This window comes from Acanthisitta chloris, unplaced genomic scaffold (assembly GCF_000695815.1).
Source record: "Acanthisitta chloris isolate BGI_N310 unplaced genomic scaffold, ASM69581v1 scaffold1995, whole genome shotgun sequence".
NCBI lineage: Eukaryota > Metazoa > Chordata > Aves > Passeriformes > Acanthisittidae > Acanthisitta > Acanthisitta chloris.
In genome coordinates this window covers 70,788-86,509 of record NW_008671884.1, presented here as the reverse complement: position 1 = coordinate 86,509, position 15,722 = coordinate 70,788, and the positions used below count along the sequence as shown (strand labels likewise).

The 15,722-nt window shown below is 40.5% G+C and overlaps 1 protein-coding gene across 1 annotated transcript in view; it reads left to right on the top strand.

The window, feature by feature from the left end:
- The window catches only part of SATB2 (SATB homeobox 2), a 117,002-nt gene that overhangs the window by 37,636 nt on the left and 63,644 nt on the right, over positions 1–15,722 (top strand). Inside the window, exons 3-5 of the mRNA XM_009074260.1 lie at positions 8,081–8,207; positions 10,321–10,444; positions 15,233–15,335. Coding sequence (XP_009072508.1) covers positions 8,081–8,207; positions 10,321–10,444; positions 15,233–15,335 — 354 coding nt within the window. The remainder of the gene's footprint in view (positions 1–8,080; positions 8,208–10,320; positions 10,445–15,232; positions 15,336–15,722) is intronic.

Genomic DNA, 15,722 nt, shown 5'->3' with positions numbered 1-15,722 from the left:
CCCCCAGCCACTACTCCCTGGGAGGAGGCACAGCCTGTGCTCCTGTGCAGCTGAGCAAGCTCAGGTGTCCCAGATCTGAGCTGGGAACAATCTTACCATAAGAGTAGAGGTTGCCCAAAAGACAGTAATTTCATACAAAACTGGAGAGAATGCCATGCTTTGGGTGTTACGTGGGCATGATGTTAATGACAGAGTGGGTGCTGCAATCCTACAGCGGTTGGGACTACTGAGTAACAGCACTGAGAAAACCAGCCCTGGTGTGATGGTGCTGCTCAGGAGAGGGCAGCTGGGAGGAGAGTGAAGCTGAGCTTCAGGCTGACTAGGTTATGAAAGACATGTCCCAAGCACTGCTTAAATCCTGGGTGCAAGTAGCCTTTCTGTCATGAGTTGTCATGACTGCAAAGAGTGTGTTTGTGCCATGGAAGTGATGTTAAAGAAGTGGTTCTCTCTCCCAGAGAAAAGATAGAAAAAGCGGATGTCTCTCTCGTTAGTAATGTATTGCTTCTTACTGCCCAAGGTAGGTGCAGACTCATCCCTAAAATGACTAAAGAGAGATATGCAAGGCTAATGTGGCTTTCCTCAATGGAGGTGATAGTTTTAAAAGTAATATAGAAAATGTCAAAAAATACTTCTCATTTTTGTAATAGTTTGTGCTTCCTTTGCTTCCTTGCCCTTCTGTTTATTTGTGGTATTCCTGTTCTATCATAAAATAGTTTTAAAAATAATCCCTCGAAGTAAATAACATCAACCTTTTTTTCCTTTTTCCTTACCAATTATTGACTGTTTTTTTCAAACAGAATAGGGGGTTGGAAAATTAAATAAAGACTTCCAAAATAACAAGCTCCAGAAATTTTTATTTAATTTGTGGGTTCATTCTGTTCTCTCTCTCTCATCCCCCTTTTTTTTGTAAGATCTTTATTAATTTAGTCTAGTAACTTAGTGCCTGTATTAAATTAATCTAATAAAATTCAGGGTCCTCACATAACGTTTTCCAAATGCGAAGCAGCATCTATTACATGGGGCACAATCTTTCTACTGTAGAATGTAAACCTGATATGTAGAATTACAAGGCATCAAACTGTTTAGTGTATGTTATTTGAGTTAAATACTTGAGTGCAGTCATGCTGGAGGAAGGAATGGGCAACACTAGCATTCAAAAAATTAAAAACTCAAACCAGGCTTCATATATCAAAGCAATTTTTGTCTGTGAAAGTACTCTGAAGTTCAGTATTAAATCTTGAAACACTAGCAGTCTTTCTATTGATAGTTACATCCATGTTTCTATAAACATTTTATTATCTAATCCTATATATCGTTATATAGCCATGTTAATGCGTAGTCTGTATTAAAGTCTGTGTGTTGATACAGATGTGCAAGCCAAAAAGGCTAGATATGAGTGTTTATATTAACCAGCTCATAGATGTGTTGTTGCACCGCAGAATTTCATTCTGTAAACCGTGGCCAGTGCACTTAGTGACAGCGTTTTAAAACAGCAAGAGCAAAGACTGAGCAATAGCAGTACGAGGGGCTTCATGCTGCCAGAGTTTTGGGAAGCTTGGCTGTTCTTCTCCCTTGGGTGAAGGTCACCCTTTTGTGCAGAGCACTGAAGTTGCGCAAGTCTCATGAGCTGGGCTGGAGCATTCGTCATTGAGAGAGTGTGGGTGTTCCTGTTGATTTGTGGATGTGTACATCACAGTGTAATCACATAGTTTATTCCTGTTCTCTCACTGAATTATTTATTATGGACTGAAATGAGGAAGGAGGGGGATTCTTTTGTATTGGCATAAACACAGGATTATGTTCATTGTGTGCTTTCAGTCACTAAATCACTGATATTGTCAATTTGCATAATACAGTCTACCTCACAGGGATGTTGTGAAGTTCAGTTAATGAATGTTTCTAAAGTGTGTTGGGACCCTCTGATGTAAGGTGCTTTAGAAGTACAGGAGAGGATTATGCTGATTATTTTTCCCATCTATTACCCCTGTATGTCATTGCTTGAAATTCAGTCGGGTAGTGTAGGCACCCTGGGCAAAGGTAGAATAATACTTTTTAAAAATTTCTCAAAGAACTAGAAAATGCAACTCAATAATGTAGTACAAAATATAATCAGGTTTATTCTTTTATTTTTTTCTGTTGTTTTCTTCCTCCTTTCTGCTTGAAAAGTCATTCCCTTTGCTGGATTAACAACATTAACTACAAATAATGGCTTTATGTTGTTACAGTTTGATGATATACTACAGCTGGGTAGAGGTTAGAAACACAGGCTGAGTTACTATGTACTGCAGGGTAGTGCTTTCCTGCAAACTAGTTTATGGATAATTAATTCTATGTACTTATTACATGGGACAGACAATTTCTAATTTCTGTAACAAAGCACAGTTGAACAGAGGAAAATTGCATGCTAAAGCGTTGGGATACAACACCTCTGAAGAGGATAAACAGATGCAATCAGTGTCACAAGAACCTACCCATTTTGTAAGGGAGCCCTGCGGCTTTATGGTCTCAGAGGCAAGGGTTTTATTGGGTATCATTAAGGTCTTTCTTTTGGAGTTGTCAAAGGAATCAAAAGTGTTTGGGTGCTAATGCTAACCTGCAGTATCTCCTGAGAGTCTGCTGTTAAATAGTAAGACGTTTGATCAAAACTACTTGATTGAATTTACAACGCGGCAGGAAATGTTGGTTGTGCTCTTCACCCAGCCTTGTGTTTGCAGCCTGTCACTCAGGCTGTGATCCTGGGATTTGGTAAGTGAGCTCTGGGACATCTAATACAGCTCTGGAATGCCACACCTACCTGAGGCATGGCTCTGGTCCGGTATACTACTTCAGATTTAAACTTGCTCAATGCGTTTTGAAGGAGTAAATGTAGCCTGGGAGATCTCGTGCTGGGCTGGGCACTGCCTGTTCCCTCAGCCTTTCTGAAGCTCACACAGACACTGGTGTGCTGTGTCTGGCTGTGCAGGCACATGTTCTTGTCTGAGCTGGATGTAGCTTGTACTGCCACAGCCCGCAACAAGTTAGTGAACATGGTAAGAAAACCAGGCTTTGCATTTCAGTTTCCAGCCTGACTGTGTCTGTCAATCCACGAGGAGAGCAACTGCCTGCTTGGACACCTTCGCATGATATGAGTCTCAGCAGGTTATGTTTGCTTAGGCTGTGGGAGGTGGGAGTTTTCGGTGTGGTGCGTCACAGATTCAAATGGCCTGTCTGCTTATCATTGGCAAGTGCTTTTCTTAGCAATGTTTGGTGAGGAATCAGTATTCTCTACTATCCTTCTTTTCCCGCCTTAGCCAAAGACAAAATTCCTTCTTTTTCCCTCTTTGCATGTATTTGGGCAAGTATTACTCATGATTCATTTTCTGCCTCGAGAAAAATGTTGAGGAGGGCGTGGTGCTAATAGGAGCTTCCAAAATGTCCTTCATTTGATCCCATGACTTCATTTTAACCCTAGCAGATTAACATTTTAAATAAATTGCATTAATCCTGCATATGCATTTGCATTAATACTACAAGTATCCATTTAAGATGTAACTCAGGTATGCTCATAACCTGTGAGAGGTGAAATCAGGAGTGAAACCATGGTGGGAGCAGGGAATAGTTCAAAGGGAGCCAGTGACGGGATGAAGCATGTTCTGGTCTGGTTTGCTCTGTTTAGCCACAAAAATGAATTTGGGAAATGCCCCATTTTAAGAGTTTGATTTTACAGCAGTGATGTATTGAAGCCTACCTGAGGTGCCTCACTAATTACTATCCAGATTGAATGTTACCTGTGCAGGTGACTGGGAGATACAGTACCTCATTCTGTTTATGACCAAGAAGTATCATAGCTAGACTGTGATATCTATGTTCTAAACCCCAGATGTGTCATTCTTAGAATGAGTGTACTATGTGGTTATCTTTCTGTTTGCAAAGACAAATGAGGCTTCTAGCCCACATACATAAATACTTTGTATGGGACAGTAAAAGCTACATAATAATGAAAAGGATTTGCCAACTTAGCTGTATTTTTCTAGAAAGCAGTTTTTTGCCTTTCGCTGTTTATACTCCTGATCAAAGTAGTTATTCTGGATGTCTGGTTTAGCCCCAACCTTGCATTCATTATGTTTACATCTCACTAGGGTGAAGCCTCAGGACTATTCCTGGTGCTTTAGATTCATCACTCTTTCAGGTGATACTGTAAAATAAAGCTCATGAAGATCCTGTGATGAGTCCTGCTAGATATAGAGGTCAGCTGTGATGTAGCAGGTCAAGGCTTCTGTTCAATGTAGTGTCCTGCTCTGACTTGCGTAGTTGTCGCTTCTCCAATGGAGCTGCATTCTAAATGAAACTAAATTGAAAGCACCCTGGCAGTGTGGGACATCATTGGCCTTAGTGGAATAGCCGTGAATTGCAGTGGTTGTTATGTGTGAACTTGACATTTGAGCTCACAGAAATTTGCCACTTATGTGTTCTGCCATTCTTGTGGGTAAAGGGAGTTATGCACACTTTAAACCAAGTTACTCTCTCTTTTATTTCATTATCTGCATTTTAATGAAGCTGAGGCTTAAAGTTAGTTAAATACCTGACTGTAGAAGGACATGCTGTACAAGAACCAACAGCCAGTGTGGATAGAGAATCCTTCCTAAAATAGGTTTTGGAAAAAAAAGTCTTTTGAAAAAACTCATCTCTTTATTGTCTTTAATTGCCTAACTGGCCTGGGCTGCATTCAGCCATTTGTAGATGAGTTCTTGAAAGCTGTTCTAGTGCATGGTCATTTCTTGAGTGTGTGCAAGTGTTGAAGTCTGTTGAACTTTCCCTTCAAAAAACTCACAGGAAAAGAGTCCCAGCTGATACTGGAAAGAGAATCAGACTCATTAAAAGAAGAGTTTTGGGAACTCAGGGAAGATGTGTTTTCAGATTTCCTGAGCAGTCTGCTCTGCTGTGCATTATCCACACATAATTTTGAGAAGGTCTAGAGCTGACAGAGGAGTGATACTCCTGGAGCAGTAGTATAGTCATTAATAACATGGTGACCTTTGCTCGTTTCTGTCCCCACTCCCAAGTTTCAGTTGTGGTAGGATAAAAGCTTAGCCAAGCTGGTTAAAGTGATTTCTTTAAAGGCCTGAGCTGTACCACTTGGAGTCAATGAGAGAAACAACAAAAGATGTGTATGTGGAAGTGACCCCTTGCTACCAGGCTGTTTCTGTCTCAGGGTTTCTGTTACACTAGAAGCACTCAGTCCTTGATGAGAAGGGACCTTTTGAGGTGGAAAATTTTGGTCCACTCAGTTTTTACTGAAGAGTTATTCAGAGATGTCTTCTAGTGTGCAGAGACTACATTTGCTCAACAAGCTGACAGCATCTTCCCAAATGTGGCCCAAGAGTTGTCTTAAATACAGGGTTGGTGCCATGAAATAAGCACCTGGGAAATGTGCTAAGGAGCTAGATGGAAACCATGGCTTCTGGCTATCGTTTGAACCAGCATAATGTGACTGGAGAAAAAATGTTTCACATGTCCTATCACACCGGCTGAAAAAATAGCATAGATCAGCAGTGCTGTAACACAGAGTAAAGGACTCACAGCAGGTGTTAACGTGCAGAGGCACTGAGCATTATGGTAACACCTGTGTTTGTTTAAATCCAGCCAAAACAATTTCCTCTCCAGTTGTGGAGGGGGATTTAAAAAAAATAAAAATCTACCTATCTTGCAGCAGTAGCAGACAGTCCTGTAAGACAGTGCACAGTGCTTCCTGTGGTGTGTTCTGGCTGTGCTGGGGTTTTTCTCTATAAACTCCTTTAGTTTGGGGACACCTTTGGTAACTTCAGTGCCCCCCAAGTATCTCTTTGTCTCTTGCTAGCGTTGCCAGGCCCGAGCAGTTGCAGATGGTGTGCTCTCTGAGTGCTTTCCTTAATTGAATGAAAAATAAAGCCTCTTGTAAAGTATTACCAATTTAGATGTGACTTATGGGGCACATATGATGCTTATTTTTTCAATTACATGAAAACTTGGCGTGATTAAACATAGGAAGCCAAGTGTTCTGTGAAGCCAGTATAGATTTCTGGATTTTTAGGTGATTTTGCTTTAAATTATTATATAGCAGAAGGGAGTGAAGGAAGTCAGCAGCTAAACTGTGTTTTCCCAGCATGTATTTCACTCAGTGGACCCTTGATGCTCATTTCATGACTAATATATGCTGTACTATATGCATTTCTTGTTGTCACCAGAGATAGCATTAAGTAAACTATCCCCTTAAGAAAAACAGCTTTTCTTGGCAAGTGGAATATGACTCAAGGAGCCAGCACTGAAGACATACGGTGCTGTGAACGAGTGCTGTGTGTTACTCTACTGGATCTGAGTCCAGGCACTATTTATACTGCAGCATATTCAGCACCAGATTGTTAAATCTTAATAATGAAACAGTGCATCATTTAAATGTTTTTGTTCTGTTTATGTCCCATTTTCAAGCATTGGATATCAAGCAAGACTTACTAACTTTCTGTTCAATTTGGACAGTATCTCCTCTTGCCAAAACCTTTCTAATCTGCTCTTGAAATACTAACCTGTCTGTACTAGTATATTACAGTGAAACTTTGTATCACCGAGGATGAAGTAGGTCACTTCCAGCTTCTTGCAGGATGTGGTGACAGAATGCCTTGCATAGCAGTACATCAGTGGCAAATGCAAAGATTAAAGTGCTACAGAAAAGCAGTTGTACTAAAATTATTTCCTCTTCAATCTGTGTAGGAATGGGCAAGTCATATTCCATAGCAGGTACTTCATGTGTTCATTGAGCAAGAAGCTTTGTTTCACTGATTCAATGTGGTTATTTGTTTCATGATCATATTTGGGAAATCAGGGTAAAAGGCCTTTATCCTTTATTTTGGTTTGATTAGTTCCAGAGCTGGTGAAGAACTAGGGGTAGAAAGTGAGGAGTAGTAGGGGGTTGAAGTTTCTTGGCATCACAACACCTTTTCAGATACCCAAGCAGGGTTCTTGGCACTCCTGTTGTCACAGAAGTAGTTTTCTCATGTACTAGTTTGTTAGTGCCTGGCAGTTTTGTTTACAGATGTATTTTTGAAGATCAGAAGGTATGTAAGGAAACCTCAAAAGGCATCAGTGTAAATGGGAGAATGTTGTCTTGTAGGGCTGAGCTGAGGAAAGTTAAGTGAGCAGAACAGAGGGACAATGGTAACATGATGATGGAGGAAACAAAAGCAGTAGTGGCAGTAGTGCAGAACAAGGCTGAACTGCTTTGCTGTCATGTAGGATGGCACTGTGGCTTTCTTTGTTTGGAGTCTTCCTGGAAGTCATTCCTGGGCATTAGTCATAGGTTTTGGTGTGGGTGGGCACTCTGCAATTGTCTAAACAGAAATAATACCTCTGCACCAAATGGTTCACCATCCAAGTTTACAGTCTTTGTGACAAGCTCATCCAGGAGAGGTGATGATCCCTATTAAAGAATGGACAGAAGTAGAAATAGAGCTTACAGCATTCTCCCCCGCCCCCAAAAAGCTATTTTGGATCTGCAGTCAGCAGCTTGCAGTTTGGTTTTGTTGGTTTTTTTTTTTCCACAAAGAAAAGCAACCGTCTGCAGAGTGCAACTTGTGAAGAGTGAACTCTTCCTGCTTGGTTGGTTTCCAGTGGCATTCATCCACACTGGGAATCATACCATACTTAGATTGTAACTGTGTGCTGAAAGCCCACACATAGGAATTTTCCTGTTCCAGTCAAAAGTAATGCATTTATTTACTGAAAGGTTTTTGTAGACTGCAAAATCATGACTACGGAGTATTTAAAGCTTATTCTAACTTAGAGAACTAGGCGTTAGTGGGATGCTGAAAAATGTGAAGGGAGGAAGCCTCCTGGCTTCCTTGAAGTAATTTAAGAGCCAGGAACATGTCAGCAACTGTTTGCTAAGAATTTAAAATCTATTCATGCTCTTCCCCATTGTTTGCTACAGGAGTCAGTAGAACACATCTTTCTGGGCAAGACTGCAATAAACCTCAAGGCAGATCTTGAATCTCGGGAACAAACAACTGCATCAAATGGTTTAGTAAATAGCCAATAAAATATAAAGTATGTTTTTTTGTTTTCTTTTCAGGAATAATCAGACTGGGGAGGTGGAATCCCCTCCCTCTCAGTTATGTGACTGATGCACCAGATGCGACAGTAGCCGACATGCTACAAGATGTCTATCATGTTGTGACATTGAAAATCCAATTACAAAGGTGAGTGTTTCTGAACATCTGTCCTTCTCTATTCTCTGAGCTGCTTGGTCAGTTGCAGCATTACTGCACAGATTAGCACATCTTGTCTTCATTAATTTCTGGTCTTTTGATGAAGTGAAAAGAAAATGAAGAGAAGAGTGGGTCGCCTGGCAGCTTTTTAGTGCATGTTCCAACTGATACTGCGTGTTTTCTGAAGCAGCAGTATGGTAGCAGAGTGGGGAAGAGCAGAAACTTGATCAAGTAAAGGTATGGGGCTTTTAAAGGCAGACCTTTCTACAGTCCCTAATTTAATAGATTTTCAAGGTCTGATTGTATCAAATAATAAACTACTTGACTTTTTCTAGGGGCTGCCTTGTGAGAATCCAGGTCTTCTACTGCCACTTGCTGAGATGGGAAGGAGGGGAACTTTTTTGACTTTTTTCTTCTTTCTCCAGTGGTTTTCCCAGCAAAAAGGCAAGAAGACAAGGAAGGAATGTGTCCCTGCAGCTCCATTTGGCATTTAGAAAATATTTTCTTACCCTGAATACTAGTTCTGATTAGCAAAGCAAAAGCTTGCAACACTTACTTTTTTTTTCTCTCCCTTCCTCCTCCCCAGCCTTTTCCTTCCTCATTCTCTCTGTTGGCCTTCAAAAGAGTCCTCAAATAGTTACTGATGTAAGCAGGTGTGGTAGGTCCTTGGCAATGCATGTCATACTCTAGACCTACTTACTGATAAGCCTACATTGCACAGCCCTCTGTATCTATATTGTCAGGACATGCCAGAGGACAGAGTCAAAAATAACAGACACTCTGGAATAATTTGCCCACAATGCTTTGAAGCTCTAGTCTGGACAGAAGAGGGGTACACAGGGACATGTGTGTGTGTGTCATTTGGTGGCAGGTACATACCCTCCAGCTGTTCAGTTCAATTTGGAATTTTGAAGTAGTTGGTGCGTCACTGACATTAAGCTCCCAAACAGCAACCTTTCTTTCCTGTTATATCTCTGACGAGGCCTGGGGTTTCCATCCCCATGATCAGGTCTTTCCTTGGATTTATGTACTGTTACTGTTTTTCAACTGGACTGTGTCTGCTGCATAGTTGTAAAAGAACATCTAGACCCTACAGCTGCTATAGAACTGGAGTGGAGTAATTCATATCAGAAGTGTGAGCTACCAGGAGTCCATATAGCCTATTGTCACATCTGTGTTAGCAAAGGGTATTAGCTAAAGATCAAGGTCTCATTCTTTATCAAAGTGCCTGGATGCCATGTAAATAAAAGATTGGTTGTGACTTTGAGATAAGGATGATCATTGAGTACTTGAACTCCTCAAGCATGACTGAACATTCAGCTCTGAAGGTAAAGCCAGGCTATTCGGGTAGAAGGCAGAACCACCTCAGAGCCTGTTTGGAGAGCATGCAGTAAGTCAGAATGGCAGAAATGGCAGTGACAAGCTTCTCCCAGCTTTCTGATGTGCTCCACGGCTCTAGCCCTGTGTACATAGACACAAACCATAAGCTTGTTAAATGAGGCACAAGTCATATGAAGACAAAAGCTTCACTACATATGCAGTTCTTGTAGAATGAGAGTGAGAACGAACTCCATGTGACAGATGTTGGGCACATGGCTTAATGTGTTTCTGAAAGGCTCTCGGATATTTCAGTGGTAAGGGCAGTATAAGAACCTGTATAAAATTAAACTAACTTTTCAAAGTCTTGCCTACACACAGTGAGGGCCCTTACTGTTTAGAGATTTTTTTTGGGGGAGTGCAGCATATGTGTTTATTTTTCTGTCCCAATAGGAGTATCTTTCTCTGTCTGGAGATGATGGCTTTATCCAGCCATTTCTGGGGCTTGCTGTATGTAGTTTCTTTGCTTTCCATCAGACCCCAGAGGGAATGATTATGCACACATATAATACCGTAGTGGGATTAGCTGCTGTGTGTCAAACTGCACATCTTCTGGTAGTCATGCTTGGTGGGAATGGGAAAGATGGGAGAAACACCTTGATGGGCTGACCAAGCAGTAAACTTCAAGGATGCGCTTGTTGCTTAAAGATCTATAGCACTTGCAAGCAAAAGGTAAGCATCTGTAAAGGTGATGTTTCTATCTACTTTTTGCTTTCTGTTTTAACAGTTGTTCGAAGTTGGAAGACTTGCCAGCAGAGCAGTGGAACCATGCCACAGTTCGCAATGCCTTAAAGGAACTGCTCAAAGAGATGAATCAGAGCACATTAGCCAAAGAATGCCCTCTCTCACAGGTCAGTGCTTTTAACAGCCTTCGGGGAAAAAAAGATATGCAAGAACTAAAGTTCATATTTGTTCAGTAAAGAGCCTACACCAAACAATTCTATAAATACAAAAATATTTCTTGTTTTCTTTGGAAAGGAGAAATTCTAAGTAGTATGATAAAAAGTATCTTTATACCATGTTTTCTTAATGGGTTGCCAAATGAGAATTATGAATTAATTGATTCTTTTTTTAGAGAGTTGTGAATTATTTATTTAACTTTTTATCTGAACCTTTTGCAACAGAACTAATGATTCTCAAATGCAAGATTCAAGCGGTTTCTTCCCACTGCCCCCACTAGCAGAGGCTTGTCTTCTTCACTAACCCGTAGGTAGCTCTCACCAGCCTCCAGCCATGATAAAAAGTATGCAGTATGCAGTTGTGCCCCAATTTCTAGGAAACAGCAAACAAAAAAAGGTATATGTAATTATTTTTAAAAAAGAACAAAAACTCAGTCTCGTTCCCTGTGACTGCCTTGTAAATGGCAGTGATGTCATGTCTAAGACACTAAGACACAGGTTCCTACAGATGTCATGAGCTCTATTTGTACTTCAGATTGCCATAATGAGAGATTCATAAAATTTTCATGGCTAAGTCCTCCTTGCCTCTCAGAAAAAAACAGAACAACATTTCAGCACCCAGATACGGGTAACTTTACTCAATGAGAAAAATATGTTGTCTTCTAAAAACTGTATTAGAATCATAGGTTAGCCTGTCAATTTTATCTTTTAAAAGTCAAAACATCAGTAATTCCTGCTTGCTAAAAATCCATTGCTTTGCTCATCCACATCCAACATTTTTTCTCCTGCTTTTGCCAGTCTTATATTGCACTGTACATTCATCCTGCAATTCATGATCCAAGGCCTCCATGAACCAAGAGAATTCTTTCTATTCACCACAAATTTGCCTTGCTGTGTTATGACTACAACTCCAGGGAAAGTGCAGAGGTGAGATACAGGGCAGAATTTAGGTCTTTGCAGTTGATCGGAATTGCATTCCCCATCTTCCTTAGCCATTTGGGGTCTGCGAAACTAACAGGCATGGAAAGGCTGTGTTAGGAAAAGCCATGTAACTTGCCTTGTTTACTAAAGCAGTAGCAGTGGCTCTAGGTATGCACAGAGCATTGAATATGAAAGTGTTTTTCTTTTCACACGGTTTAAGTGTAATTTCTCTAAATAGAATTATCTGTGGAATCTGGTCAGCTAGTGATTATTGCAGCATATGGTTGTGTCTGCCAGTCTTCCTCAATATATAGTACAACTAAACTATGCATCATTTCATATGCAGAATTCCTTTGTTGTCTGGGTCTTTTTTCCCCCCACTTCAGTTTCAAAGCCTACCAGGTGGAAATGCTGCAGTTGGTTTACTCCGTCTATATCCTCAGTCTGAAATATGTTTATAAAATTACCGATGGCAGAACTGTAGCAGCAGAAATCCTTGATGCAGTATTTCTTTAGTGGGCAAAGCTACAAGGAGATCCTTTTGCAGAAAATTGAGCTTGCTTAATTCTAGGCACAGGTATAAGTGACCTTGGGTAGTGACTAACCCTTGAACTGAGGCTGCAGATTGCAGCTTGTATTATTATTGTTATTGCCATAAAAAGTTTCAGTCTCTTTTGGTTTGGCTCACAAGACGCAGAAGATACAATGGAAGGTTGTATAGGAGCTGTCTATTACCATCATCTGAATATGTCTCTAATACAATTCCTTCTCCCAAATCAGTTTTAAAAAAATACTGTGCCAAATATGAAATGTCATTACAACCCCCTTGTGGTTAATGTATTATTGACAGCAGCAAATTGCAGAGTGGTCTCTTAGGAGTCAAACTGCAGAGTAAATGCTGCTGTTTATTAATGTGTTCACAGTGCCTCAAGTACAGAGGTGGAGAGGGGCAGTGCAGGGAGCTCCCACTCCTACCAGCAGCGGTTCTCTGGCTCTTGGTGTCTGAGCTCTCTGTGCAGCCCAGATGTGGATTCTGATTGCCACTAATGGGAAATGTAATGATGCACCTTGATTTAAAATTGTTCAGTTTTTTTCTGCTAGGTGTATTACATGTCTGCAGCTGAGCTACCCTTAGCATATGGCTCCTGTTCAAACAAATAAACCCCAGTGAACCACACTGGGGGGAAGGAGAGTAGACGCAGAGAGTGTGTGTGACAGAAAGAAACCAAATTATTTCAGCATTTCCAGCTTTTGGTAGAGATTTCTGTCTTTCCTGTGTATTGTATAACTCACTTCAACTCTGACCATGCATTGTGTCTTTTTGCTGGAACAAGCTTTCTTGGATGTAAGCACGTCCTGTATTTTTCTCCTTGAACTTACTGCACCCGATTTTCTTCATGTGGATATTTCTTAGCTTCTGGTCTAAGTAGTTTTCATTCCACACACATACTAAACATATCTGCTGCCTTATAGAATCCATTCCATCCTTAAGGATTTTACCAGGAATAATATACATTATTTAGAAATTTGCAATTAGTCAGTGGGTTTTATTGTCACTCTCTTCTAAAGGGATCATTCCTTTCTGTGGACGTATCAAGGTTCCTAGCAGAAATGCCCCTAAGGCTCCTTTACGTTTAATAGTGAGGGTATGTGGATTGAAAGTTGTCACATTTCCTTCCCCTGCTCTACTGTCAAGAGCTGAAGAGAATCTGTCCTGGGATTTTTCACCAATGGTTGACATATTGTTTGATTTTAATATTTAGCTTAAACTTCGCTTTCTCAAATAAAAGTTAATGGGTTAATATATTCTGTGATATTTAATAGCCCCACATTTTCAGTAATGTTGATTTATTGTAGAGCTAGAGGATTTGGGGGAGGAAAAAAGAAAGGGAAAAACCAAATTGATATATAGACAGAGTTTAACAATTTCCCCACCCATTCTTAGTGACTGGAAATTTAACTAAAGTGACCCTAAAAACCCCCCATGTTAGCTCAACTTTGTTCAAAATCCTTCTTCAGCAGAGGCTGTCACCTTGTCAGGCTTCCAGAATACTATTGCTTGTTACAATGCTGTAGAGCAAGGGAGGATTTATGGGCAGAGAGTTGCTGCTGACTGCTGCAATGCTAGGTTTATGTCTTAAAATATTGATTTTAATTAGAAAATTGTATGCCAGTTTTAGAAATTGAAGCTGCTACTTAACAAGGGTCTTACTTCATAGCCTTCATGCTCTACTGCAGTGCACCGTAGCACACTTTGAGTGGAAAAGTCAAAGTGAAGAGGCGGAAGAACCTCTTTACTGAAAGTGAAATTACCTGTTGAAGATTGAAACTAATTTGTACCACCCAATTATCTTAAGTGTCTCAGTTTTGCTCACATTTTTGAAGTCCCTAAACTCAAGAGCTGGGAATGGCCAGAGGCCTGTGATACTGCAGTGAATTAGGTAGGAGGCTGGATAAATCTGGAAGAGGGCAGGGATGGTTTTGTTTTTAAAGCATTGTTAAGTTGGGTGAGCCAATGTGTAAGCCTTGTAGTTTTCCAGAAATGGCCAAGCTCCCGTTTTGCATGAGACTTGCAGGAACCCGAGGGCCAGCGCTTGAACCTATGGGAAATACTTTGTTTGATCTGTGAGATCATCCTTGCTTTCTCATCTCTGTGCAGAAAGGTCACACAGCATGCCAGGGCTTTTTCAGAGGTTTGACATTAGTGGGAAGGAGGGCATAAGGAATATGTGGTTTCTGGAGAAGGTGTACTGGCTCCTGTGTGTTAGTGGTGTTAGATTGCATTTCCTTGCTGGAAGTGTACTTGTGCTGGGAATGATTTGACCCTGGAAGAGTTCAGAGAAGGGAAAAGGATAGCAAAATGTTGTTATTAAAAGTATGCCTCCTCTATAGCATGAATAAAGGGAGGGGAAAAATAAAAAGGAAAAACTTCTAGTGATCAGGCTGTTTCACACCCTATGGGCAGAAGCATCCCAGATATAAAATACCAATTTTATTGGTATCAGGTGCTCCAAAACCAGTCTGCACCTCTCTCCTTCAGTCCACTTGTACTCAGTCACTTAGGGGGAATTTGTGCAGTAGGGAGGGGTGCTGGCTGGGCAAGTAATATTGCAGTTTTGTACAGCTTTTTTGTGGATTTTGGTTGCTCTGTGTTGTAGTGTTTGTAGTTCCCTTTGCTTTGAATGGCGCTGCTGATTTCTGGGTGATTTTTCACACGAGGGCTAATCACACCTTACTATAAATTATATTAATTAAACTTATTTGCCTCAGTGTTCTGCAGCGAGCAGCACGGATGTTCTTCAGTGCTTGGCTGTGTGGTCTTGCTGCATTTGGAAGCAGAATAGACACATCTGAAAAGCAATGTGTGGATTATGCATGCTGGAGCATCTAACCTTACGTTTAGGATCTGGTTCCTAAGTCATGCTTGATCTTTCCTGGGTGCAGTGAGCACGTGTTCCCCAGCATGGCACTGCCTGTTGGTATGCAACTGAAGTTTATGTACTGTAATACCACATGTACAAAGCAAAGTAGAACTGCCCCCCCCCAGGCTGAGCTGCTAGTCTCAGTGCAGGTTTGTACTGCATCTTTTTAATGTAATTATGCAAAATAGTAATAATTATTTTGTACTTCCATTTATGGCCTTGAATATAAAATGAAGACTGAAACCAAATTTTTGTATTGATCAGACAGTTCTTTTGGTATTAAAGTCACAAGGGGATGAACATTGTGCACTCGCATGTCATTCACTTTCCCTGAAAAAGATTTCTAATTATGGAAGATATTTTAAATCACTTTTTGCCTTTCTTTCTGTACTTCCAGAGTATGATTTCATCCATTGTAAATAGTACATACTATGCCAATGTGTCAGCAACCAAATGCCAGGAGTTTGGAAGATGGTACAAAAAGTACAAGAAGATTAAAGGTAAATTGATGGTTTTTTTTGTTACTTTCCAAGTTCTTGAACTTCTGCTGACAGTTTGAGATTATTTGCTCTAAGTTAAAGTGATAATAAGCTATAATAATATTAGTGAATTTGTCTACAAAGAGGGCACAGTCACAGCACATTTGAAATAAAATATGATACTTTACAAACAAGGCTGGCACGAAAACACAGGCTACTTAAAACATGCTCAAAATATCCCATTTAGCTGTGCTGAAAGATCAGCTGTGTTTTGTATTAAGCTACAACATTTTGGAAAAAAAAAGGTTGAGGATTTAAAAGTTAAAGTGCTGTGTGAGCTACCTTAGTTGCATTTTGTTCCTGAAAGCTAAAAAACTGACTTTCGAAGGTACGTGTCCTTGTTTTCTG